General features: G+C 51.6%; 1 protein-coding gene and 1 pseudogene across 1 annotated transcript; one reads left to right on the top strand and one right to left on the bottom strand.

Moving 5' to 3' along the window:
* Positions 1 to 282: 282 nt before the first annotated feature.
* LOC135975109 (duodenase-1-like) lies at positions 283 to 7,615 on the bottom strand. Its single transcript, XM_065565151.1, has 4 exons — positions 7,426 to 7,615; positions 3,368 to 3,515; positions 2,578 to 2,713; positions 283 to 999 (listed from the first exon to the last, which is right to left on the bottom strand). Exons 1-4 carry the CDS (start codon positions 7,613 to 7,615, stop codon positions 856 to 858), a joined length of 618 nt encoding a protein of 205 aa, XP_065421223.1. The 3' UTR covers positions 283 to 855.
* A 3,585-nt stretch (positions 7,616 to 11,200) lies between these two features.
* LOC101943927 (duodenase-1-like) lies at positions 11,201 to 19,025 on the top strand (annotated as a pseudogene).
* The last annotated feature ends 8,234 nt before the right edge of the window (positions 19,026 to 27,259 follow it).

The raw sequence follows: 27,259 nt of genomic DNA, 5'->3' as shown, positions 1-27,259 counted from the left end.
ACCAGCTGGTCAGGAAGGATCAAGTGGACAAATAGGGAGGGGACGTGCACTCAGTGTCAAAAATGTGATGTGTCCTAGGTCCCAGCCTAGCGCATTAACCACAAGCCCTAACTTCCCCTATAGGGGTTAATTCCCTCCTGGCCCTGGTAGATGCAGCCGCTGCTCTGGATGTCACAGCTCGGGTTGATCGCTCAGTACCCGAAACACATTTTTTTGTAATTTCATTTTTATTCATTGCTGGAAGCGGAGCAGTGAGCGAAATGCAGCAGGGCGTGCGGCAGGGGAGGTGGGAAGGAGGCGATCAGCGCCGGGGATCGATCTGCAATCAGTTCAGTGCAGCCTTCACTGCGTTCCCTTCCCACTGGCCTCACCAGCACTGGGAACAGGTGTGTTTGGAACGGGCGGTGGCAGCCCAATGAACTAACACAGGGGATAGGCCCAGTGAGGACAGGGCAGGCTGCAGTTTTCACAGGCGTTAGCAGGTCAGGTAACAATGAAGATCCCCCAATAAATGATCACTGGACCAGATGACATGGGGGAGAGCTACAACCGCTAGGTCTGCCCCAAGGTTTGTCTTGTGTCCGTTACCCAGGGGAAATAAACCAGCTGTTTCCCTAGCAAAGAGGCAGCCTGAGGATCTGGGTTGGGATTGCCAAGGGAGCCGATGGGAGCCGGTCTTGAACCTGGTTCCTAACTCCTCTAGGCTCTGTGCTTTGATGCTCATTGGTTGGGCGTTGCCTGGGTGGAGCGATGGGTGGGGGGCTTAGCCAATCTGCAAAGCAGGCCCCACATCTGGGCATCACCAAAGGACAGAAGCGACACAGCTCCAGCCCCCACAGCTATTTCCGTCTCGGCTCAGGGTTGCAGCCTCCTCATCATTGCCCGTATCCAGGGGATGAAGGTGGAGACTTTCGTGTACACCCCGGGAGGGGTGGGAGACCCCCAGGAGACGATGCCCTGGGCTGTTTTCCCACACACTAGGGGGCCTCCAGAATCGCCCTGTGAAATAAAACAAGCCATAAATGGAGAACAGCTCAGTGAGTCATTCCCACTGATGCACAGCTCAGTGACAGCCCCCTACGTCAAGCTAGTCTCTGCTCGGCTCCCCCAAGGCCCAGCTGGTATCAGTCCCCTGCCCCCAGAGGTGGTCTCTGCCTCCCCGTGGAAGAAGACCCGATATTTTCCCTTTCATTTGTACAGCACCAAGCACAATTGGGCCTGATTGCTGACCACTGCTCGTAGGCCTGACTGCAACACCAACAGCCTCATTAATAATAAGGACTTATCAAGGATGCTTGAAGACAGGAGGAGAATCACCTTCCAAGAGTCTTTGCCCGTGTTTGGATCCCCCACACACATCATGCTGGAGGTGTTATAGGCACGATACGGCCCGTTAGGTTTCCTTGCACATGTGGCATCACCACCACATCTACCTCCTGGAGCATGGCCAGGGTCAGTTCACAATCTGTGCTAGTGCCGCCCCAGCCGGCAACACTGCACATGGCGCCTGCCTCTACTTTCTCGCTGGTGCGGGGCAGGGCGATGGTATCCACCCATCTGTTCAGCTTCGCTCTCTCTGCCAGCTGAGACACAAGAACAATGAACATCAATGTGAGGGTCGCACTCAAGGACACAGAGACACACCCCATACCTAGAAACATGCAAACCCATGCCTGTGAGGTCACTGGGGATTGGGGAATGGGTTAGGAGCAGTACCTGCAGCAGTGTGAGGTCACTGGGGGCGGGCTGATGGGATGGGGGCCTGTAATTAGACCCCTGCGGCGCCTCCTCCTAGTTGTCTTGGGAATTAGCTCACCAGTCATCAGAGCACCCTCTGCAGGCCAGGTGTCCTGTCTGTCATTGGCCCCATGTCCCTCCCGGACCCCGATGCCCCTTGGCTTGGGTGCTGCCCCCCGGCAGTACCCCACTCTCTCTCTCTGGGTGTCCCCACCCAGGGGAACCCCCACCCCTTATCCTAATGTCACCTCAGTCATGGCTACTGCCAGTCACCATCTAGCCCCCACACCCTGGGGCAGACTGCAGTCTATCAGCCAATCATCATAGGCAACAAGGGGTTTGGACTGACTGCCTTTACCCACCCTTAGGCTGCCCCTCTGCAACCCCAATACCTATGTGGGCCTAGAACTAGGCCCTGCAGCCTGGGGAGTTGCTGGCCTAGGGCTTCCCAGTCCCAAAGGCAGGCAGGCAGGCAGGCAGGCAGGCAGGCCTGCCTGCCTGCCTGCCTGCCTGCCTGCCTGCCTGCCTGCCTGCCTGCCTGCCTGCCTGCCTGCCTGCCTGCCTGCCTGCCTGCCTGCCTGCCTGCCTGCCTGCCTGCCTGCCTGCCTGCCTGCCTGCCTGCCTGCCTGCCTGCCTCTCCAGTCAGAGGGAGACTCCCAAGCGTCTCGCTACCCTGGCCTTCTTATAAGGCCTAGGTGCTCTGTTTGGGGCGTGTCCCCAGCTGCAGCCACTTCCCCAGTCAGCCGGGGTTTTGCTCCTTTACACAGACCCAGCCCTCTGCAGAGCTTTTCCAACCCCTTCAGGGCTGGAGTGGGCGTTCACCCCGCTACAGGGCCTTACCTGCAGAAGCATGATGTCATTGTTTGTTGTCTCTTTGTTGTACTGTTGGTGGGGGATCCGGTGGCACACGGAGATTTTCTGTTGGCTCTGTTCCTGTTCTCTAATGTTATGGGCTCCCAGCATGACAGAGATCTCGCTATGAAAGCCAAGAGCAATACATGGGGCGTTAGGGGCAGAAGCGTATGTGAGGAGGCGAAGGGGCACATGTGGGTCTGACTCATGAACAGTGATATGGGGAGGACAGGGCTCTTCAGGGCTGGGAAATAGCACAGGGGACTTTTCTCCTCTAGGAGGCCCTGGCTGCAGCACACAGACCCTGCCCAGTGGCGTTGGAGTCCCAGCCTGTGTCTCTACCAGCCCCTTGTGTTGTTCCTCTGAGCTCCTTCACGCCCCACAGTCCTCCTGCCCTCTGGGTCTCATCTCCTCCCCACCCCTGGCTAGATCCAGACAGGGGAATATGCCAGCTCCTCCGAGCCCAGAGCCCAGCAGAGCTGTCCTGGGGCTGTGACTTTCTCTCTGCCCTGATCAGGGCAATGTGTCAGACCCCAGCTGGTGTCAACGGCTGTAGCTCCATTGATTTACCCAGGGTTTGAACTGGACCATGGTTTGCAGAGGCCCCTAGAGACACGCCGACACCCCCGGAGCAGATCATATCCCTGGGTTCTGCTCTCCCAGCCTGTTGCACTCACTGCTCCTTCCCTGCAACCTACAACGGCGCCAGAGCTACCGTCTCTCCCATCACCTGCTAGTGCCCGACCTGCCCCAACATCCGCAGCACAGAGGCGCTTACTCTCCATTGCAGTGAGCGGCCGTCAGCATGAAGTTCTCTGACACCAGGAACCCTCCGCAGATACTGGTCTTCCCTTTGCGTTGTATTTTCAGATAGTTCATGTAGGGTCTGGAGTGGGGCTTGGCTTCCCAGCCCCCGATGATCTCACCTGGGGAGAGACCAGGTTCATAGAAAGAACCCCATCATCTCCCTGGGCTGGGCTGGGACCGAGCTCCCCATCCCAAAGGGGAGTCCCCACAACCTCATCCCACCCCCTCTCTCCCTGGGGGATTCCTGTGCCTGGAACTCTGCTCCCTCCTCACCTCTCCCCCAGACTGGACACCCCATGGGGCTGGAGGGTAAATCTAAAGCTCTGACTTCGCTGTGTGGAGAATCGGTGCCAAATGCACCAGGAGTGGGTCAGTAATTGCACTGCCTGGAGTTAACAGCTTTGGGGCTGAAGTCACCCCAGATTAAGCCAGGCAGCCCCTGGAAGGGCACAGACAGGTCCCTCCTGGATGCTGCTTCTCCATCAGCCCACAGTCACCAGCCAGGGCTACTCCCAGACTGACCCACCAAACTTTTTAGGAATGTCATTTTTTCTCAGAAAGCCTCGTCTCAAACCTGTCTGAATTATTGTGGTGAAACTGATTATTTCTCCCCAGTGTTGGGTGATATTTAGGTGAAAATTTAAAAGTACCACTTTTTTTCCCCTATGGAAAATAAAAAACGTTTTGTGATCACCTCTGAAGAAGTTTCCATCGGGGTGTGTTGGAAAAACAAATTGCTGTTATTTGCATGAGGGTGGCACATAGACCGAGATCCAGGCCCCTATTATACCAGGGGCTCTGCAGAAACTAACTGAGATCAGGGGCTCCCTTGCTCCAGGCCTTTCACTGACCCAGGCAGCGTCCTGACACAAGCTGAATTATTCTTCACTTTGTACAGATAGGGAATCTGAGGCCCAGGGAGATTGTTTGTAAACCTGCCTAAGGGATTTCAGTGACCATCCCCAATCCATACAAATCCCTGACCAAAGAGATCCTGGGCAGATCTGGAAAGTGGTCCCAGATTTCTTGGGTCCCAGCCCAGTGGCCTAGTCTCATGGCCAACCTCCCTGTCTGGGACACGGATTAACAGTGGGGTCATAGAATCATAGAATATCAGGGTTGGAAGGGACCTCAGGAGGTCATCTAGTCCCACCCCCTGCTCAAAGCAGGACCAACCCCCAACTAAATCATCCCAGCCAGGGCTTTGTCAAGCCTGACCTTAAAAACCTCTAAGGAAGGAGATTCCACCATCTCCCTAGGTAACCCATTCCAGTGCTTCACCACCCTCCTAGTAAAAAAGTTTTTCCTAATATCCAACCTTAACCTCCCCCACTGCAACTGGAGACCATTACTCCTTGTTCTGTCATCTGCTGCCACTGAGAACAGTCTAGATCCATCCTCTTTGGAACCCCCCTTCAGGTAGTTGAAAGCAGCTATCAAATCCCCCCTCACTCTTCTCTTCTGCAGACTAAACAATCTCAGTTCCCTCAGCCTCTCCTCATAAGTCATGTGCCCCAAGCACCCTAATCATTTTTGTTGCCTTTCCCTGGACTCTTTCCAAATCCTTCTTGTAGTGTGGGGCCCAAAACTGGACACAGTACTCCAGATGAGGCCTCACCAATGCCAAATAGAGGGGAATGATCACGTCCCTCGATCTGCTGGCAATGGTCTTACTTATGCAGCTCAAAATGCCGTTAGCCTTCTTGGCAACAAGGACATACTGTTGACTCATATTCAGCTTCTCATCCACTGTGACCCCTAGGCAGGGGCGGCTCTCGGCACCAGCAAAGCAAGCACGTGCTTGGGGCAGCCCATTTGCAGGGGCGGCAGGGATCCAGCCTGGGAGCTGAGAACCAACAGGGGGCCCTGGGAGCTGTAGTTCCTTGGTTAGCTCCCTGCCTATAGAGCCAGCCCTGGAGCAGAGAAAGAACTACAGTTCCCAGCATTCCCTTGGCCACTACCAACAGGAAAGAGGGGGAGGGAGTGAAGTAGCTGAGACCTCATGCTGCAGCGTGCTATGAATGGAGAGCTGCACTCTGAAGGTCAGCGATACCATATTTTAACATTCAAAAAATAGGACACTCCACAGGGAGGGAGGGTAGCCCCACCCTGCCCCCATCCACTCCCTCCGACTGCCCCCCACAGAAACCCCAACCCATCCAACCCCCCCTGCACCCTGTCCCCTGATCACCCCCTTCTGGGACCCCTGCCCCCCAGGACCCCACCGCCTATCTAAGCCTCCCTTCTCCTTGTCCCCAACTGCCCCCTCCTGAGACCGCCCCAACTTCCCCCCTAGGACCCCACCCCCTACCTGTCCCCTGACAAATCCCCGGGACTCCCATGCCTATCCAACCGCTGCCTGTCCCCTGACTGCCCCCCCAACCCTGACCCATCTAATCCCCCCTTCTCCCTGCCCCTGACTGCCCCCCTGAACCTCCGCCCCATCCAACCCCCCAACCCCCTTACCGTGCCACTCAGACCAGCATGTCTGGCTCCGCACAGCGCCAGACACGCTGCTGCATACATGCTGCCGTGCTCCCCTGTGGAGCCACAGCCCCCCCCCACCCCCCAGCACCTGCCTTCCAGATTTGAACACCTCAAAATTCAGGAGTGCTCAAGCTCAGTTTGGGCAGCTGTTACTTCCTTTCTCCCAAATCAAATCTACTGATCCACTGTAACTTGCTGTAGAAAAAGTAGAATAAATTGAGCAAGAAATGCTTCCCAGTGGTGATTAGGACTGGAATTGCTATTTTCAACAGCCATTGCCTTTTTGTTTGTTTGTTTGTTTGTTTAAAAGGAAGACAGTGATATTGCATTGGCAAATTCCCCATAGAAAGAAAGAGTGGAACAAGAGAATAATAAAGGCACCTCAACTTTTCCTCATTTATGTAGGACAATCTTATAATATGCATCCAGATATCCTCCAATCACACAAGCTGAAAATTGTTCCACTTTACTGCAGTTCTGTAACCATATGGGAACCAATCCTGTCTGTGTTCTGTGCACCTCTAAAATTCATGCTGAATGACCTGCCGTGGGAGCGAGTTACCGGTGACCCAGGGCTGCTGCGGACGGAGGGTGCAGGTGGGGGAGGGGGGAGAGAGCCCAGGGCTGGGGCGGCAGGAGATGTTTGTGGGGGGCAATGGTGGGGGGGAATGAGGGAGCCCAGAGCTGGGGCGGCAGGGGGCGTGGGTGGGTGGGTGGGGAGAGCCCAAGGCTGGGGCAGCACGGGGGTGCGGCGAGGAGCCCAGGGCTGGGCCAGGGGGCAGCCAACATTTTTTTTGCTTGGGGCAGCAAAAAACCTAGAGCCGGCCCTGCCCCTAGGTCCTTTTCTGCAGAACTGCTGCCTAGCCACTCGGTCCCTAGTCTGTAGCAGTGCATGGGATTCTTCCCTCCTATGTGCAGGACTCTGCATTTGTCCTTGTTGAACCTCATCAGATTTCTTATGGCCCAATCCTCTAATTTGTCTAGATCCATCTGTATCCTATCCCTACCCTGCAGTGTATCTACCACTGCTCCCAGTTTAGTGTTATCTGCAAACTTGCTGAGGGTGGAATCCATGCTATCCTCCAGATCATTAATGAAGATGTTGAACAAACTGGCCCCAGGACCGACCCTTGGGGCACTCCACTTGATACCAGCTGCCAACTAGACATGGAACCATTGATCACTATGTATTGAGCTTGATGATCTAGCCAGCTTTTTAGCCACCTTATAGTCCATTCATCCAGCCCATACTTTGCTAAAGCTTTGCTAAAGTCAAGGAATAACATGTCCACTGCTTTCCCCTCATCCACAGAGCCAGTTATCTCATCATAGAAGGGAATTTGGTTTGTCAGGCATGACTTGCCTTTGGTGAATACATGCTGACTGTTCCTGATCGCTTTCCCTTTCTGTAAGTGCTTCAGAATTGATTCCTTGAGGACCTGCTCCATGATTTTTCCAGGGTCCCAAAGGAGCCTTTGGGAGCTTTGCCACCCAACCCCTTGCGCTGCTGGGAGAGCCCCAGCCACACTCAGGAGAGGATACAGGGTTCAATACAGGTGCTTGGCCCCATCAGGAGCAAGGGGGAGACCCTAAATGCTGCCCACAGGTCCCCATATGGGGCAAGGGTCCCGCTCCCCGCAGGCCCTGATCCCACCCCAAATTTTCCAGCCTGAGACCCAGGGGGAAGGAGAAAGGCTACGGGAAGCAGGACCAAGATTAAGAGCTGCATCATCAGAGACATCCAGGGATGGGCACGGAGCCTCTTCCTGAGCCCCAGTGCTTATATGGACAAGACAGCGGGAGGGGTGGTCAGGGACTGGCAATCACAGGGATGTGTACCCTCCTGCCCGGAAACACCCACCCCGGATGGCCCAGGAGTGGAGTTGCTGATTGGCAAAGCCTCAAGCCACAGCTGTGACCACATCAGGGTGGGGGGTTTCCTCCCTGCTCTGGTGCCCGCTTGGCCTGGCTGCGGATGTGGTTAACCCTGCCCCCTTCCTACTACAGGTGTAAGATACACCCCTGGGCTTCTCTGCACCAAGATACCCTGACCCATAGATTTCAAGGGCAGGAGAGACCATTGTGACCTTCCAAGCTGACCCCCTGGTGGACACCCAGAGCCAGCAACTCCTGCCTCCACCACGGCCCTGGGTCAGTTGTTCCCATGGCTCCATGTTTAATGTTTGCATATTAGTCTCAACCAGACCTTTTCTGACTCCAGCTGCTGGCCATCGTGTCTTATCCTGCCTTGGCCAGAGAGGATGAAGACCCCCCCCTGCTCTCAGAAACCCCCTCCCCATGGAGGTTACTACAGAGGGGGCTGAATCCCCTTTTCGCATCCAAAACCCTCAGGGGGTCACTCTCCTTGGAGCTCTCCCCACAAAGCAGGGTCTCCAGATCTCAGCTTGTTCTTGTAGCTCTTTCCAATTTCACAACATCCAGCTGGAAGTATGGACACCAGAGCTGGACATAATCTCCAGTCATGGTCCCATAGGTGCCGTATCCAGAGGTGACCCCACCTCCTTGCTGCTACTCAATATCCCCTGGTTTATACACCCAAGGATGGTATCTGCCTGCTTAGCTCCTGCATTCCACTGAAATCTCTTATTTGGATTGGTTCCACCATGTTCCCTTTCAGAGTCCCTGCTCTCCAGGTCCTGCCAGCGTGAACAACATCCCTTGTCCCTCGATGTTTAACCTGGCATTTGGCTGGATTCATGTGCAGGTCTAATTGAGCCGAACTCACGAGGTGACCCTGGCAGCTCTGTAGCTTGGAGGCATCCCCTATCCCACTTTTCCTTGTGTTCTCTGCAGATTTTACCAGCAACAATTTTACATGAACTTCCAGATCATTGATACAGATACTGAATAACCTCAGGCCCAGAACAGATCTTTTCTGGGGCCACCAGAAACACAGATGTGGATGCTGATTCCCCTCTGAAGATCACATTTTGAAGAGGATCAGTTAGCCCATTTTGGAGCCATGTTGAGTTTTTTGAGAGCTAATTTCTCAATTCAAATGTTGTGTGGTACTTGGAAAAACTCCCCACGGGAATCCACATATATATTGCATTAGAACAGTCACCTTAAAGAACCACACTTTTAACGTTGCTCAGAAATGACAGAGTGGTTATTGGTTTCAGAGTGGTAGCCGTGTTAGTCTGTATCAGCAAAAACAACGAGGAGTCCTTGTGGCAGCTTAGAGACTAACTAATTTATTTGGGCATAAGCTTTTGTGGGCTAAAACCCACTTCATCAGATGCATGGCGTGGAAAATAGAGTAGGCAGGTATAAATACACAGCAATTGAAAAGATGGGAGTTGCCTTACCAAGTTAGGGGGTCAGTGCTAACAAGCCAATTCATTAAGGTAAAAGTGGCCTATTCTCAACAGTTGACAAGAAGGGTTGAATACCAAGGGAGGGAAAATCACTTTTGGAGTGCTAATGAGGTCAATGCAATCAACATAGCCTGGGGCTCAGCCTCTTTGGGGGCTGATAAACTCAGTGGGGCAGCAGGAGCAGGGGAGTTGTCTCTGACAATCTGTTGGGGTGGGGTCAGAGACACTTTGGGCATCAGATATAGAATGTCTGGGGTGGGGCGCTGGTATCAGGATGATCAGAGCCACCCGCCTCTATCTCACACACAGGGGGACAGGGGTGTGTTTTCTCACCCAGCACCGATACCGATCAGTGTTACCCACAGCCCACGCACACAGGAGAGCTGGGGAAGGGCAGAACTTGGTGCTTGGAACAGTGACAGCAGCACAGGGATGCCCTAGAGGGAAAATGCCCCACGTCTGATTAGGAACCCTCTCAACCAGCTAGTCCCCTGCTATGGGGCTGGCTCAGAGCAGGCACCCCCTATAGAGGAAGGGCCCCATGTTTATTCCCCACCCCCCTGAGCCAGTTTATCCCTAATCCTGGGGCTGGTATCAGTCTCACCAATGTTGCTTAGAGAGACAAAATCCCCTCCCTGCTCCTATTCTCCTGGTTTTACAGCCCAGGCTCTGGTCGGTTTTGCCCCAGCATTGCGTGGGGAACTCATGGCATTGCTTGTTCACTGTAAGCCCACCTAGATCCTTTGTAGAGCCCCAGTTCTCCAGTCCCAGCTCCGAGGAGGTGGCCAGGTCTCTTGGGCCGAGATGGAGAACATTGCATTGGCTGGATTCACACCCCTGGTGTATGACTGGGCTCAGCTCACCAAGCGCCCCAGCTTGATCCCTGTATCTTTCCCAACCTAGTCAGCATTTACCGCACTGCCCAGAGCTGTGACACCTGCAGATCTGATCGCAGCTTAAGCTGGTTTTGGGTGTCCAACCTGAGACTTCAGCGTGGCCGGGACTGTCAGAGTAGCAGGGCCCCATTGTGCTGGGTGCTGTACTGTGTTTATTATGTTTATCATGGTAGCGTCTAGAAGACAGGGGCTGTACATTATTTATTAGGTGCACTAGGGTAGCACCTATGTGCACCAGCCATGGCTCAGGACAGCAAATGGCAGGACAGGCAAACAGTGGGAGTTTGCCTGGGATTCTGCCTGGTGGGAGTTCCCACGGAGTTGTTTGCCTTTCAGGCTTCCGTGAGTAGTAAACACAACATCGGAAGAGGCTCTTAGAAGGAAGATAATATGGATAGTGAGTGATCAGCTGTTGTGACCTGCACAGGATGTTCCAAATTTGTCTTTCTCCCAGAAGATAGAAGTGACTTTGTCTGTACGGAGTGCCAGCTGGTCCCCATATTGGAAGAGAAGGTTAAAGGACTGGAGACCCAAGTATTAACCCAAGTATTAACTCTATTTGGTTTCTCCACAAGTCACGGGGGAGGTGCCTGGCGCTCGGGGTACAAGGACTTTCATGGGGAGACAAAGCTGATTGCTGGGGGCTCTTCAACCCTGCAGGGAAAGGCAGAACAAGATCCAACTGGAGAAACTGAAACCTGACCAAATCCAGCAGGAATAGAAGGCCCAGTGTGGGACAGTGCAGGGGATTGACCATGGGAACCAGCTCCCCAGAGCAGGGGGGTTTCTCCATCTCCGTGTTGTGTCAGACCCAGCCTGGCTGCCTTGCTGGGAGAGGCATTCACAGAACTCCAGTGATCAGGTTCAGTCCGGGGGAGCTGGGTGGGGCTCTCCGGCCGGGGTCACTCAGGAGGGCAGACAGGTCGGTTGAACGGACCCTGCTGGCCTGAACATCTGGGGATCCAGGTATCCAGGGGCAGAACAGACATGGGGGGATTCTGCCATCTGTAGCTGGGAGGCCTCAGCACTGGCCATGTCCGCAGCTGGGGGCAGGGAGGGCACCAGTGCAGGAAGGAAACTTCCCCCTCCCTCCCCGGGATGCGGGAGCAGATGTGGCTCAAGGTTTCCTCCCAGGGAATCCCCACCCCTGACACATCGCTGATGGGAAATTTCTTGGTAGCCGGCTACGTGACCCTGCACTTCCCGGGTCACCTCTTCCCAGCCTCCCCTCCCCGCTGCCCGCTGTATGTAAACCCCGGGGGCTGAGACAGAGCCACCAGCCCCAGCTCCTGGATGTGCACCAATGATGATGCTGCTGCTCCTGCTCTCCACGGTCTTTATCCCACTTCATAATGGTGAGTAGAGCCGAGCGACTGGTTATTTCCCGGCCCCGGGGGACTCACACTGGGAGTGGGGCTGAGCGAGTCACTGAGTTTTTGGTTCAGGGGCCGAATCGTAAAAACTGGGAAAAAGCTGGGTCCCTCCCCAAATTAGTTTGTTTATTTTTTCTCGCAGATGCCCTAAAAAGACATTGTTTCAAAACAAATGGGGGGGGGGATTGTTTGCTTTGTGGTGTCTCCTTCAACCTGAAGCATTTTTTTTTATTTTTGGCTTTATTATGGGACCTGTTTTTCACCCTTATTTTTAATTAGCTGAGTTTTGAACTGAAATGCAATTTTGAAACAAAAATGGATTGCTTTTGTTTTTACTTTTTCATTTGCTTTCAACTCAAAACAATTTTCGGGGGGTACTTTTTCATTTGATTTCAGGTCGCTTTAGAGGGGGTTTAATCACTTTTAACAAAATTAGTTTAAAAGAAGCCAATTTGCTCCATTTCTAAAGGAAGCACCATTTCAAACAGAAATTCAAGATGTTTCATTCCCCATTGCTTATAACAAAACTTTTCTACTGTTTCCTGGAAAAAAATAATCATTCCTTTGTAGCCAAAACAATCCACTGAATTCTACCTGAATTCACAGGTACTTTTTTTAAAGCAAATTTGCCAATTCCTTATAAATTTTTGCCCGGCTCTAGTGGTGAGAACGGGGAGATTGGGGCTGTGGGCAGCGCAACCCACACCAAGGGCAGGGGGATAGAATTAGCCATCGGGCTCAGTCAGGTGTCAGGAGATGGGACAATGAAGCTGAGGGGTGATAAGGAATTCCTGACCTAGTTCTCTGAGAGGGGAGATGGCTAGGGGGTGGCTCCACTTCCAGAATATGGATGGGCGTATATGGGATAAAGAATGGATGGAAGGATGGACAGGTCCACGTGGGAATAGGTAGATGTGCAGTGGGTACGTGTATGTATGGGATTTACCAGGCCGGTTGGGGAGAGGGGGTGACTTAGGGGCAGGCTGGGCTGGGGGGGGCCTAAGGTGCTGATCCAGGCCAAGAGGGGGCTGAGCTAAGGGATGAGGATCTGGGTTGCATTGGGCTCTTAGCAGGGCCGGTGCAACCCATTAGACGACCTAGGCGGTCGCCTAGGGCACTAGCATTTGCGGGGCGGCATTTTCTTCGGCGGCGGCCGGATCTTTGGCCGCCCCAGTCCTCGTCGGCATTTCGGCAGAGGGGGCTGGGGCATGGGGGCGCAGGGAGGGCTGCCTGCAGCAAGTAAAGGGGGGCGGCATACAGGGGAACCGCTCCCCGCCCCAGCTCACCTCTGCTCCACCTCCTCCCCTGAGCACACCGCCCCACTCTGCTTCCCTCCCTCCCAGGCTTGCGGTGCCAAACAGCTGATTGGTGCCGCAAGCCTGGGAGGTGGGAGAAGTGGAGCAGTGACGGCGTGCTCGGGGAGGAGGCGGAGCAGAGGTGAGCTGGGGCAGGGAGCTGCCACACGGCTCCCCGGGCCGGGGGGAGCTGCCGCAGAGGGGGGGGGCTACCGTAGGGGGGCGCCTCCAGGTGGAGGGGTGGAGAGCTGCCACGGGGGGCACCCTAGGGTGGGGGGGATGGAGAGCTGCCACGGGGCTCGGGGGGGGGGAGCACAAGGTGGAAGTTTCGCCTAGGGCGTGAAACATCCTTGCACCCACCCTGGCTCTTAGTCCCACTCTCCCGCTCCCTTTTGAACCCCTCCCTGTCTCCCTGCAGCTCGGGTCATCGGGGGCCAGGAACCCCCACTTGGCTCCAGACCCTACATGGCCTATGTGCAAATCGGGTCAACGGGAAGCTGTGGAGGGTTCCTGATCCAAGAGGATGTGGTGGTGACGGCGGCTCATTGTAACTGCAACCTGGGGTAAGAAATGCACCACCCCCCACACCTGAGCCAGACAGCCCCCCACCCTGGGGCTGGATCAGGGCTGGCGCTCCTGGAGGAGAAAGGCCCCTTGTCCCATTTCCCACTCCCTGAGCCAGCCAGTCTCCATCTCTGGGACGGGATTGGAGCTGGCAATATGTTGCCCCAAAGACTAGAAGCGTTTATGGGATGTGAAAATTATGAATATCTCTGGGTGCTTGCTAGATTTTAAAGCCCAAACCCACCAAACTAGACCTGCCCCACAGGGCAAACATCCTAGCTGATAAACGCAACAGAGGGTCCTGTGTCACCTTTAAGACTAACAGAAGTATTGGAGCATAAGCTTTCATGGGTGAATGCCCACTTCATCAGATGCAAGTCACGCACGAAAGCTTATGCTCCAATACTTCTGTTAGTCTTAAAGGTGCCACAGGACCCTCTGTTGCATTTTACAGATTCAGACTAACACGTCTACCCCTCTGATACTTGATCCCATCTGATGATTTTAGTCAGTTCAATAAGGACAACCCCCGTCACAGAGTTACTTCACTCAGTTGAAACCTAGCCTCTTTTCAAGCTTTTCCCTTGGCCATCGCTTCTCAAACCCAGACACTTGGCTGCTCTTAACCAATCAAGAAACCCTCCCATTGCCTTTGGGGATCTGAGCCCTACTGAAGAGAACAACCTTGTAGGCAATGGACATAGATCAGCGCTGGGGCTCAGCTGTTGTACCAGAGACTGATCCAATCCCCAGGATTTCCTACGACATTCATTTTCGATCATCAGCCATCAGTTCTTTCATGTTTGTAGCATGTTTCTTGGGGTCAAAAGAGGAACACCCAGACAGAGATTAAAGAAAGATGAGGAGATTCAATCTCTGCCATGAAGTCTCACCACTTTTTCTCATGTCCTGCTAACCCTGGAGGAGGGAAAGGCCTGTCCAGAGGGGCTGGACCAAGCATCCTGGTTCCCTTCTGCACTTCAACATCTTCTCTGATGGACTCAGCAGCCACTTATGTCCCACATTGTGATTTCTGTCCCCAGGGTCATTTCACAGGCAGATCTGGGCTTCCTGCTACTGCTGTCCATATCCAGTAGATGGCACCGGTGCATAACAAACTCTTTGATCATTTCTTATTTGCATGTTTCATTCATTCCAGCGACCTTATTTCTGTGTCGGCCCAGCCTAGGCATCTGGGATTTCCCCGCTTTAAACAAATTCTTTTAATATTTCAAAGTTGCGCCCAGGTTAGGGCCTTACACCTTCCCAAATAATTCCTTTGGATCTACAGCAGATCTTTTAAAAAAATCCAATCTTGATTAAAAATTGCCAATGTTGAAGAATCCACAATTAACTTTGGTAAGTGGTTCCAACATTAGTTAAAGTTCCTGCTAAAAACTCATACCACAAAACAATCACTGAAAAATAAATCAAACAGAATCCTTTATATTCCCTCTGAATTTGAAACCAATTGAGCTTGAGTTTCTCAGTATATGGTGTGTTTTCCAATCTTTTGAACATTCTTGTGGCTCTTCTCTGACCCCTCTCCAATTTATCAACATCTTTCTTGAACTGTGCAGACAAGAACTAGACAATGGGTCACCCTGCATAAGAGAACAGTCCATTGCTCAGTCTTTTGGTTCTCTTTAGCCAACCAGAATGGAGAAGGAGGAAGTCCATCCACATGTAGGTGCATAAGATGGTCTTTGTTACTCAGTCACACAACTGAAAAAATCTGCACAGGCCAGGATCTGGACTGATGTCCCTTCCGGAGGGTCTGTGATGGCCACACCCCACTATCCAATGGGCACTAATGCCCACATATTTTCCCCTTGGCTTTTCCAGAAACATCTATGTCTACCTGGGAGTCCAGGACTTCATGAAGCCGGGACAGAACTGGCAACGGATCCGGGCCCGTCGCTGGATCCAGCACCCCGACTTCAACAATGAGAACTTTCACAATGACATCATGCTGCTCAAGGTACTGCCCCCATCCCATCACCTGCCCCCAGTGACCCCACACTCACTTCCCGGACTTACATCCATGCTTTGGACAGGTGGTGCTGCCCCTTGCCACCTCCGATAACTGTGCTGATCTGGGTCCATTCTCTCTCCTTCCCATGGCAGCTGTGGCACAGTGTGGAGCTGACCGAATGGGTGGGGCTTGTCCCCCTGCCGGAGGCTGATCACCTCGTCAGCCCAGGCTCCGAGTGCAGCGTGGCCGGGTGGGGTCGGACCGGACTGAACACCACCACTGACAAGCTGCAGGAGGCAGAGCAGGAGGTGGTGTCGGATGGCCTGTGCAGAGAGCGGTACCGTCATTATGACCCTATCACCATGCTCTGCGCCGGCAGCCCCCACACCAAGAAATCAGCCTTCCAGGTAAATATCTCCCTGCCCAAAGCCACTGGGGGTACAGGAAGCTGCTCCAGAGGAAGGAGCCGATAGAAACCACCATGGATATGCCCCTCCCATGCTCCATTGCCACAAGACGGGAGCCCATCGTGCACCATGGGAGATGCATCCCAGCTGGGGAGCCCAGCACATAGGATAACTGCAGAGTGGTATCTTCAGTGTTACTGCCCTTGTGCAAAGTGCTGGTGGAAACGGGCTGAAATTTAACATGGGCTCATGCACATAGTGACAAGAAAAAAGAATTTCTTCTCTGAGCCAGGGGATCATCAGCTGGAAGTGTCAGATGGGGAGGGAGAAATGGGTGTGTCAACCAATCACAAGATGACCATGGGCCACCATCGGGATGTGGCCAGAAGAAAGGCCCATGTGGTCCTGGGATGAAGCAGCCCAGGTGTCTCCAGTAGAGAGGGGGGGTTTAATGCCAGCAGAGAAGGTTCTGGGCATTACTCAGCTGGAATCCGGTGCAGACTTCTGGGCAGCCCTGTCCCAGAAAGAGGAATCTCAGCTGGAGCAGGTGTTGCGAAGGGGTGATGGGGACGATCAGGGGAATGGAAAGCCGCTCTGATGAGAAAGGAATAAAATACCTGGGCTAGCTTAGCATAGAACACAGGCTGAGAGGGGTCTGATTGCTCTATAAATACATCGGGGGGGGGAGGACATTAGGGAGGGAGACGAGCTGTTGAAGCTAAAGGACTAATCAAATGGGGATAAAAGTGGCAGGGATCAATGAGGCTGGAGACGAGGATGTTTCTAACCATCAGAGGGAGGAGGTTCTGGAACAACATCCAACAGGAGCATGGGGGGGAGGGGAGAACAACCTAACAAAGATAAAGACAGAGCTTGATAAGTTTATGGATGGGATGATATGACAGGGCTGCCTGTAATAGCAGAAATTGGACTTTATGACCCAGTAGGGCCCTTCCAGTCCTGTGTTCTCATAAGAGCATGAGGCACCTGAAATACAACTCCTATGATTACACATAGTTAGGCCTTGAGTTTTAACAAAATGTTCCAGGAAAAGTGTTGATGGAAAAAGGGAAACCCGCTCCCCCTTCCCTACCACATGTTCTGACCATCTCTACTCTTCACCTTCATTGGAGGATCTACTGGTTAACTCAACCCTGAGGCTATCCAACAGATAGGACCCTGGGTGAAATCCTGACCCCATACATGTGAATGGGAGCTTTGCTGATGATGTCCATAGGACCAGGTTGGCATTGGAGCTGAGGGAGAATCAGCATTCCCGTCTAACAGGAAATGGCAACATTCCAATCTTAGTTTTCTAAGAAAAGTTGAGATGTCAACATTTTTGGCAGAATGGAAATTGCAAAAGCAGGTTTGACTCAGAAATTTCAAAATGTTTCATTGAAACATTTTCAATCAAAATGAAACATGGTGAGATGTGAACAGATTTAAATGTTTCCTTCCATGTGAACAAACTGGAGATAGTCCTTTGGAGAGAAACAAGAACAAAAAAATATGATCAGAGATTTAGAAAACCTTATGTAGGAGGAAAGACTAAAAGAATTGGGCATGTTTAGGCAGAGAAGATGAGGCTGAAGGGGCTGCAGTTCCTTATCAGGCCTCTATTTTCCCTTATGTAGCCCCTGCCTGCACTACATCTCCCACAATGCACTTTGACATGTGATTCCCATGATGCCCCAAACAGCTCAGTCAGAAGCAAATCCGAGTTGCATTATGGGAGATGTACTGCTCCAGGGAGCCAAGTCCTTAGGAGAGAATGAAGACCTGAAGGACAACTCCCATAAACCAATGCATGGTTAGGAGAAAAGCAGTTTAACATCTTTTGAACTGATTCCAAATTAAATGTTTCAGGACATTTTAAAAAAGTAAAATATTCTGATTCAGGTGGAACTGACCCAAAATGAAGTATTTCCTTTCAATTTTCCTAAAGCAAAAATTGAAAATTGATTGTTTTCTGTGGAAAATTTCAATTTTGTAGAAACTGCTTTTTCTACATTCTGTGCAGCTCTAGATTTCTCTCTCTGCCGACCCATTTCCAGGCTGGTTCTGTTTGGCAGGAGGGGCTCATCCTTCAGCTGCAGAGAACACCTGTCCTACATGAAATCTGAGATCTCCAGAGAACAGGCCGGGCTGAGTTATGTCAGTCACTGACATTATTCTCCTTATTGGCAGGGCGATTCCGGCGGGCCCCTGGTGTGCGACGGGATGGTCCAGGGCATCATCTCCAATGGAGATCCAGATGGGCGCCCCCCCAGCGTATACACGAGAATCTCCAAATTCATCCCCTGGATCAACGAAACTCTGCAGAAGCTGAGTTAAAGGAGACACCACCCTTTAAAGGGCCAATTTGGCCATACTGGGCAATGTGCCTGTGTGGAATCCCCAGGTGCTTTAGATCAGAGTATTTCTTTCTAGTGATAGAGAAATTCTTCGAGTGGCTCAGTCCTGAAATCCTTTTGTGGCTAGAAATACCCCATCGATGTTTGAAATTTTGTTATATTGTCTCCCCAAGTGTCTAGTCAATGTTTGGGACCCTACGCGTGTTCCGGTTGGGAGCAGAAATTGACAATGGAGTCTGGTATTTCCTGTGATGTGATCTAATTTACAAGGAACATCCAAAGTCCTGTTTCCCTGAACACAGTCAGAATCAAACAGCAGCAGACAGCAACTCTGTTCTGTGTACAGAGCCTGCCTTTCCAGCCAAGACTGTGTGCCCAAAATGGTGCTCTTAGCTTTTTCTCAGGGCCTGTCATAACTATAAAGGGAAGGGCAACAGCCCTCCTGTGTACAATACTATAAAATCCCTCCTGGCCAGAGACTCCAAAATCCTTTTACCTGTAAAGGGTTAAGAAGCTCAGGTAACCTGGCTGACACCTGACCCAAAGGACCAATAAGGGGACAAGATACTTTCAAATCTTGGTGGGGGGAAGGCTTTTGTTTGTGCTTTTTGTTTTGGTGGTTGTTCGCTCTTGGGACTAAGAGGGACCAGACATCAATCCAGGCTCTCCACATCTTTCTGAACAAGTCTCTCGTATTTCAAACTTGTAAGTACAGCCAGGCAAGGCATGTTAGTTTTATCTTTGTTTTCTCAACTTGTAAATGTACCTTTTACTAGGGTGTTTACCTCTGTTTGCTGTAACTTTGAACCTAAGGCTAGAGGGGGGTCCTCTGGGCTCTTTAAGTTTGATTACCCTGTAGAGTTATTTTCCATCCTGATTTTACAGAGATGATTTTTACCTTTTCCTTTAATTAAAAGCCTTCTTTTTAAGAACCTGATTGATTTTCCCTGTTTTTTAGATCCAAGGGGGTTGGATCTTGATCCACCAGGAGTTGGTGGGAGAGAGGGGGGGGTGGTTAATTTCTCCTTGTTTTAAGATCCAAGGGGTTTGAATCTGTATTCACCAGGGAATTGGTGAAACGTCTCTCAAGGCTACCCAGGGAAGGGAATTAGCACATTTGGGAGTGGTGGCAGCGGACCAGATCTAAGCTGGTAGTTAAGCTTAGAAGTTTTCATGCAGGCCCCCACATCTGTACCCTAAAGTTCAGAGTGGAGAAGGAGCCTTGACAGGGCCGCATTCCTGTGTTTCCAGGTTTTGTCTGCCTGGCTTTTACTTTGCGTCTTACTCGCTTCTGTCCCCAGAGCTCTCTGTTTATGTTGTGTCTGTCTGATCCACATGCCCCTTTACCCCAGAACAATATTCGGTGATGACCTTTCCTCCTGAGTCGTTAGAATTCCCACATGTGCACAGGGTTTTACATCAGCCTAGGGGATTCTGGAGCAAGGGTAGGATTTTCTCTGTTGAATTCTATAGGACCTCTACACATGCTGAACATTTTTATACCTAATCCATTCCTCAAGGGTTTTCCACCATCAAAATTCCTAGCTGCAGCGTGTCTCTGGCTGGCTTAAAAACATTCTTTCCCCCAACCGAAGAGCAGGAACGGGGCCATGTGGCTTTGGTGGCCAACCTATGACCACAAAGCGTGGCTAGTCAAATTAAACAGCCCATGACAATAGCACACTGAAATGATTGTGTGAAAAAAATTGAAATTTCAATGATTTTGTTTCACACATTTTGAGCCAGACCCAAATTTGTTTGTTTTCAGTATTTTCTTTTCTTTTTCCCTCTCCCACCCCACAAGTATTTAATTATTTATTATTTATTATTGTGATACTGACCGGAGGTTGGAAAAACCCAAAGGAAGGGAACCCAGAAAGCATCAGTGAGATACATTGGGGGGAAAAAAAGAATTGTCTATTTCCAAATATTTGGAAAATATTGAAAACGGACGCTTGTTTGAAAAACAAAAGGCACTTGAAGGGAAAAAAGCCATTTTTCTAAATAAAAAATGTTTTCTCGGAACAATTTGCGCTGCCTTTTCCATCACTGGCCTGTAGACTGGGCATTGCGTGTGTGGATGATGCAGGGTTGGGGGAGAATAATGGGGCGGTGAGCAGGATGCAGGTGATGGGCTGAGCCATAAACAAAATTGGTGCTAAACAAAAACATCGAGGCCCAGATCCTCAGAGGTGTCTGGGTGCCTAACTCCCATTGAAATCACCAGGAGCCTGAATAACTTTGGGGATCTGGGCTCCTAGCTCTTCCCTCCAGGAGATCTCAAAGTGCTTTACAAAGGGTGTTCAGGATCATTAGCCCCAAATGGGCAAACTGAGGCACAGAAAGGGGCCGGGACTTGCTGAAGGTCATGCAACAGCAAAGCCAGGAACAGAACACAGGGATCCTGAGGGGCAGACCTTTGCTCTGGCTACTTGGCCACACAGCTTCCCGTCTGACAACAGCTCAGTCAGGCCGTCCCATGCACCATGGCCCCACAGCCCATCAACCACACTGTTTGTTAATTTCAATTCCCATCTTGTGTTCTCTGGAATCAGTACAGATCTGATACAAACTTCTCCAGCTCTGAATTCCCGCCTGACCCATGTCGTCTGGGGCAGGCTCTAGGTCCACCAGGGCAGGGGAGGTCTCAGGTTACAGGGTGTGAGGATGTAATATCTGCAGGGCTGGAATTATGCCCACCCACAAATCCAGTGGCTGTGGAGCAAACACAGACAGTATCGATCTGTGTGTCTCCACACTCTCCTCATAGAATCATAGAATATCAGGGTTGGAAGGGACCTCAGGAGGTATCTAGTCCAATCCCTTGCTCAAAGCAGGACCAATCCCCAACTAAATCATCCCAGCCAGGACTTTGTCAAGCCTGACCTTAAAAACCTCTAAGGAAGGAGATTCCACCACCCCCCTAGGTAACCCAGTCCAGTGCTTCACCACCCTCCTAGTGAAATAGTGTTTCCTAATATCCAACTTAGACCTCCCCCCCCACAACCTGAGACTATTGCTTCTTGTCCCTCCATCTGGCTCTCTCTGTCTGGGGTGGTTTGGCCAGCGCTCCCCAGTACCGGGAGACGCCGCACTGTATGTGGGGTGGGGGCAAAGGAGATGGTCTGATGGTCTCTGCTGGCCGTCACCTCTCCAGCTCTACGAACAGCTCAGCATTGATGTGACAGAAACCTTCCTACCTTCACGGTGTTTCCTTCTCTGTATTCAGGGCAATTCCTGTTAAACAGAGTCTGTCTCTGGTCGTGTAACAAACACCGTGGGGTTCTCCCACCACTTGGGAGGGGCGACCCCTAACCGCTGACAGTTACACTGCGAGTTATTGCACTGCTATGCCCCACTGACCCCAGCTGGGATCTGGCCCCATTGACTCCAATGGAGCTATGTCCCATTGACCCCAGCTGGTATCTGGCCCCATTGACCCCAATGGAGCTATGTCCCATTGACCCCAGCTGGGATCTGGCCCCATTGACACCAATCGAGTCATGGCTGATTGATAATAGCTGGGGATCTGCCCTATTGACTCCAGTGTAGCTGCAGCCCATTGACCCTAGCTTGGTGACCGGCCAGGGAATGGGACATAAGGCCTTTCCCCTCTAGAGGACACTGGGTCCCATGTGGCCCAAGGGAAGAGAACTGGCTGGCTCAGTGGGTTGTATTTTCCCAGCCTCAGCACGGTAAGTGTGAGAGGCCCTTCTATCACCATCGCCTTGAAGTGCAGCATTTGGTCTCTCTGACCTCAGCCCCTCCCCCTGTCTCTCTCATGGTGCAAGGAGACGTGAGAAGGATCAAAGGCTTGGGTTCCCATCTGCAGCTGAGATGAGTTCAGATTAACCACAGCCCCCACTACAATAGGGAGGGAGAGACTCTAGTGTCTCTACTGTTAGCAGTGAACTCACATCCCCCAGCTCAGCATCAGATGTGCATGGAGACAGAGGCTGCAGGACCCCAGCTGGGCAAAATGGGGCATGGGCCAGCCCCAGCTGTGCAGGGCTCCAGGCACTCAGCATCCCCAGAAGATGCCCAGCTGTGCAGACTCAGCAGTGCCTGACCCTCCCCCCAGCCTACGTGATTTATGGGACGGGTGTTGCAAGGACAGGCAGGGTCTGGAAAGACCAAAACCCCCATGACCAGGGGGCAGATCTGACCTGAGACATGTGGGGAGGGTTTCAAGAGAGCTCCACAACCACCTGCCTCAATGGGATTCTCTATGAACTCAATGTGGTGGGAGGAGATTGTCAGTGATCTCCACTTTAGCTGGGTCACAGCGGTAAGGAGGCGGGGCTACGAGCTGCAGCCGAGCAGCGGGAGCTCAGGTCCCGCTGGAGCCATGGTGCTGCAGTGCTGTCCAGGGCCACTCCTGGACGCAGCACGCTGAGGCTCCAGGAGAGGCAGGAGGTGGGGATAAGCGGCATGGTAAGGGGTCTGGGGAGGTTGGATAAGGGGCAGGGAGTCCCGGGGACAGTCAGGGGACAGAGAGGGGGCAGAGGTTCTGGGGGGGCAGTCAGGGGACAGGGAATGGGGGGTTGGATCGTGGGCATTCCATGGGTCTGTCAGGACTCGGCGAGGGGGTGGATAGGGGTCGGGCAGTCAGCAGACAGGGAGCAGGGGAGGTTCGTGGGGGGTGCAGTCCTGGGGTGGTGGTTGGGAGGGTCTCGGGGGGGGCAATCAGGGGACAAGGAGCAGGATGGGTTGGGGATTCTGAGGGGGGCAGTCGGGGGGCAGGAAGTGGGTGGGGGTCAGATAGGGGGCAGGACCAGGCTGTTCGGGGAGGCACAGCCTTCCCTACCCTAAAGCTCATTCAGCAGTTTGAGGCTTGCAGACAGCTATTTAACACAAAGAGCCAAGCTGTTATCTTTTCCCTTAGGGCTACCATCCCTTTCACTTCTCAAATGCCAAATTATAGTCTACATTTCATTTCAGTGCCATAGGGAGATTCATGTCAGGGGAGGGGAGCTTCATTTCAAATTAGCCACTTTAGATTAACAGTGATAGAGCCAAGAGAGCCATGGGGGAGGGATCACATGAGAAGAGCAATATCCTACACCACCTACCTCCTTCCCAACCCTACCAAGGGAGACCCCCCCCCTGCATTCCCCGAGGCTCCAGAGGGGTTAATTCAGTGGTTCTCAAACTTTTGTACTGGTGACCCCTTTCACATAGCAAACCTCTGAGTGTGACCCCCCCCCTTATAAATTAAAAACACTTTTTTATATATTTAACACTATTATATATGCTGGAGGCAAAGCAGGGTTTGAGGTGGAGGCTGACAGCTCGCGACCCCAAGTAATAATCTCGTTACCCCCTGAGGGGTCCTGACCCCCAGTTTGAGACCCCCCTGGGTTAATTTAATTTTAGCACCCTGTGTCCATTCACATGCATGTGCTATTTCACAACATAGGCTCATCCCAGATTCTGGAACAAGCTCAAATGCTCAGTTCATGGAGTATGTACATAAGCTATACTAAAGACAAACCCACAGTAACCGTCTCCCGTTTGTGAGGGACCCCATGGAACCAGTCTCTAGGAAACAGATAAATTCATGGAGGTTAAGTCCAATAATGGCTATTAGCCAGGATGGGTAAGGAATGGTGTCCCTAGCCTCTGTCAGAGGGTGGATGGAGATGGATGGCAGGAGAGAGATCACTTGATCATTACCTGTTAGGTTCACTCCCTCTGGGGCACCTGGCATTAGCTACTGTCAGAAGACAGGATACTGGGCTGGTTGGACCTTTGGTCTGACCCGGTATGGCCGTTCTTATGTTCTAACCTAAATGAACCAAAAATTGTGGAGACAGATACGAGTCAAGGAAGCCAGCAGAGTATCAGAAACCTGGAAAAATCTCTGACTGGATGGGCTCAGGCGTTCGGTCACAAGCTGAGGTGGTTCAAAAGTTTTGGATTTTTTTTAAGCAGAATTTTTGTATTGTTTCTTTAAACAATCAAACACAGCAAGCAGCAAATATTTGGCCACACACTTCTGAAACCCCAAACTACGTTCAGGTTTTGGCAGACTAATTTCAGCTTTTCAATTAAAAAAAAACACAACAAATTTTGAAGGAAAGCAGACATTGTCCGTGATTTTTTCTGCTTTTTCAAAACCCCTAGTTTTTGATCAAAAAAAAGTTTTGATGGAAAATATTTGTCCAACTCTTTTAATGAGCTTTAGTGCCTTTTAGCACTAGCTGATGCTGAGAACCAGTGATACCTTGTAAAGGTGACTTGAAAATAAGTTTTCTCAAAACTGGGTTTGTGCCGAGATGCAGAAGGTTTTTAAATGTTTATTTTTCCCAGGGCCGCCCGGGGGGGGGGGGGGGGGGAGGGGGGGGCAAGTGGGGCAATTTGCCCCAGGCCCCACAGGGGCCCCCACAAGAATATAGTATTGTATAGTATTGCAACTTTTTTTTATGGAAGAAGCCCCTGAAATTGCTTTGCCCAGGCCCCCTGAATCCTCTGGGAGGCCCTGTCAATGCAGATGTGTGAATACCTGACTAACTCTATTTACATTCATTCTAGATTCATTTAAGTTGATGCAATTCCATTCTAGATCTATCCAATCCGAATAGCTACATGTGGGTCCATTTTAGATCCATCCACACTCATACAGATCTCTTCTAGTTTCATTTAGAGCCCCGTACATCCATTCTAGACCCATCTCCCCACCCTGCCAGTGCTCGACCCACCTGACTTGGATACAAGGCTATTGGGGATGTTGGCTGGAAGCATCCGGGACTGGCCCTGGGGGAGGCGGGATGCAGGAATGGCTTGACCAGTGATGCTCCTGGCTCTGTGTGTGTGAATACCCCCAGGTAGATGGCACCTCCCCAGACAGGGCAGGGACCCCACAGACAGAGGACAGGGCTGAGCCCCCTTTGTGGATTGATAGACCCAATGGGGCAGCAGAAGCCGAGGAGGTGTCTGGCTCTGACAATGTGTTTATGCAGGAGGAAGTCAAAGACACTCTGTGCATCATGTACACACTGTCCGGTGGGAGCTGGCATCAGGGTGATCAGAACCGCACCCTTGTCTATCTCACACACAGGGAGGATCAGGGCATGTTGTTTCACCCAGCACTGATAGCAATCAGTGTAACCCACAGACTACACCCAGGGCTCCTTGGTCCGAGTGGTGCAATAGCTGGAAAAAAACCTGTAGCCCCTGGCGTTGGCAGATGAAGGCAGCTCTATCGTTTCCTGGCTGTTCTTTGTGTGTTTCTAATGGGATTGGGCTGGAGGGCCCAGGGCGCCTTTCCCAGCTCTGTCTTTGGTGTTTCCAGCCGGGCGCTGCCCACGATAACAGTTATAGCACCCAGCTCTTTGGGACTGTCCGTCGTGCATAGGCCTGACAGCACAGGTGTCATTCTTCCCATGGGGCACGGGAGAAACTGAGACACAAGAAGGGATAGGAGATGCTCACAGCCCCCCAGCAGGCCAGGGTCAGAGTCTTTTCAACAGGCTCTTTGGCGCCACCCTACGACCCTTAGCAGGGAGTACTCAGCTGGGTCCACAAGCCCTACAAAAGGTTTTCAGGTTTGCAGATTTCTCTCCATGCAGGGGAGGAATGTGGAGATCCTTGTGTGTAGATCCCATTGGTATCTCCTATGGAGACGATGCCCTGGGCCGCACCGTCACACACGAGAATTGCCCTTTCAGTAACCAGAGCCAGGAGGCTATTGACCATTTCTTCACTGCAGCCTTTTCACCAAAGATCTCAGGTTACTTGGTTTATGAATTCAGGCCGGACGTTTTCCAGACTGTTCCCTGTAGTGCTCACACGTCCATGGCTGGGCCACCTGTGCCCTGCATCTGCAGGCTCTGCTAGGCTGGATCAATCACCCCTGCTCAGCACCACGCAGGGGCACTGCCATGGTCAATAATTAGTCTCAGGCTGAATTTTACCCTGCCTGGGGCTTTACCTGTGGTGGCCCATGGGTGGCCTGGGACAGGGAGTCCTGGGTGGTGCTGGGGGCCAGTGCTCTCCAGCAGATCAGCTTAGATGACCTACTGGTCCCTTCCAATTGATGGTGTTACACATCTGGGGGGAAGGGGCAGGAAATTGACCATTCCTCCATCTTCAGCTGCAGCAAACTCTGCCATGAAGCATGTCCCTGTGGCAGTCTGTACCACTATAGTCACCCCTTTCATAGAGTTATGATAAATCTCGTACAAAGTAGACCTTGTGAGGAATCATTTGAAAACTCATAATTTGCTGATCATTATTGTCCTTGTAAAATATGTGTGGCAACACTGTATGTGGAGTTATAAGATTCTACAGTGTGATAATTGGGGATTGGTCCTACTTTGAGCAGGGAGTTGGACTAGATGACCTCCTGAGGTCCCTTCCAACCCTGATATTCTATGATTCTGTGATAATACTGGGACATGTTCCAACATGTTCTGGAGGGTGGTCACAAACCAGTTCCCCAGAGCTGAAAGGCTAGCCAATGCCTCAGCCAAGTGTCAACAAGATTAAATGGATTGTCACCTGGTTAAGTGGCCATTCTTTGGAGGGGGTGGGAGGTATGGACAAAGTATCTACATTTTGACAAAGCAGCAGCTTGAGGTTCCTGGCCACACAGACTTTCTGTGTCTCGTTGACAGCAGCTGGAGATGGTCCTTGCGCAAGAGAAAGGGTTCTAAGAGGAGAAAGCAAGAGCCCCAGATCTCTCCCTCCCTTTCTTTATACCAACAGCATCAACGACACTTGAAGAAGAAAGGAAGCAACACGGGGCTGGGGGAAGATCCTGACTGAAGCATGCAGCCAGTAACACTGTTGGATGCATGGTGAGAGAGACCGTTGCTTTGAATTCACTTAGCTTGTTAAGTTAGGTATTAGCTGTGTTTTACCTCTTCTTTCTTTGTAACCAAATCTGACTTTTATGTCACATTACTTGGAATCACTTAAAATTGCTCTTTCTATAGTCAATACACTTGTTTTATTGTTGTATCTAAATCAGTGTGTTTGGATTCACATTGTTTGTAAAGCTCCATTTGAGATCACGGGATTTGTGCAGATCATTTTCAATTAATGAAATGACAGACTTTCAATGAACTTGTAAGGTCCAGAAGGAGGTGCTGGGCAGTACAAGATGCACATTTCTGGGGGCAAGTCTGGGACTGGGAGTTTGCTGGTGTTGCCCTGCAGTGTAAGTGA

Source organism: Chrysemys picta, chromosome 13 (genome assembly GCF_011386835.1).
Source record: "Chrysemys picta bellii isolate R12L10 chromosome 13, ASM1138683v2, whole genome shotgun sequence".
Taxonomy (NCBI): Eukaryota; Metazoa; Chordata; order Testudines; family Emydidae; genus Chrysemys; species Chrysemys picta.
Note: the sequence above shows the minus strand (reverse complement) of the source record. Positions and strands in the feature narration are given on the sequence as shown.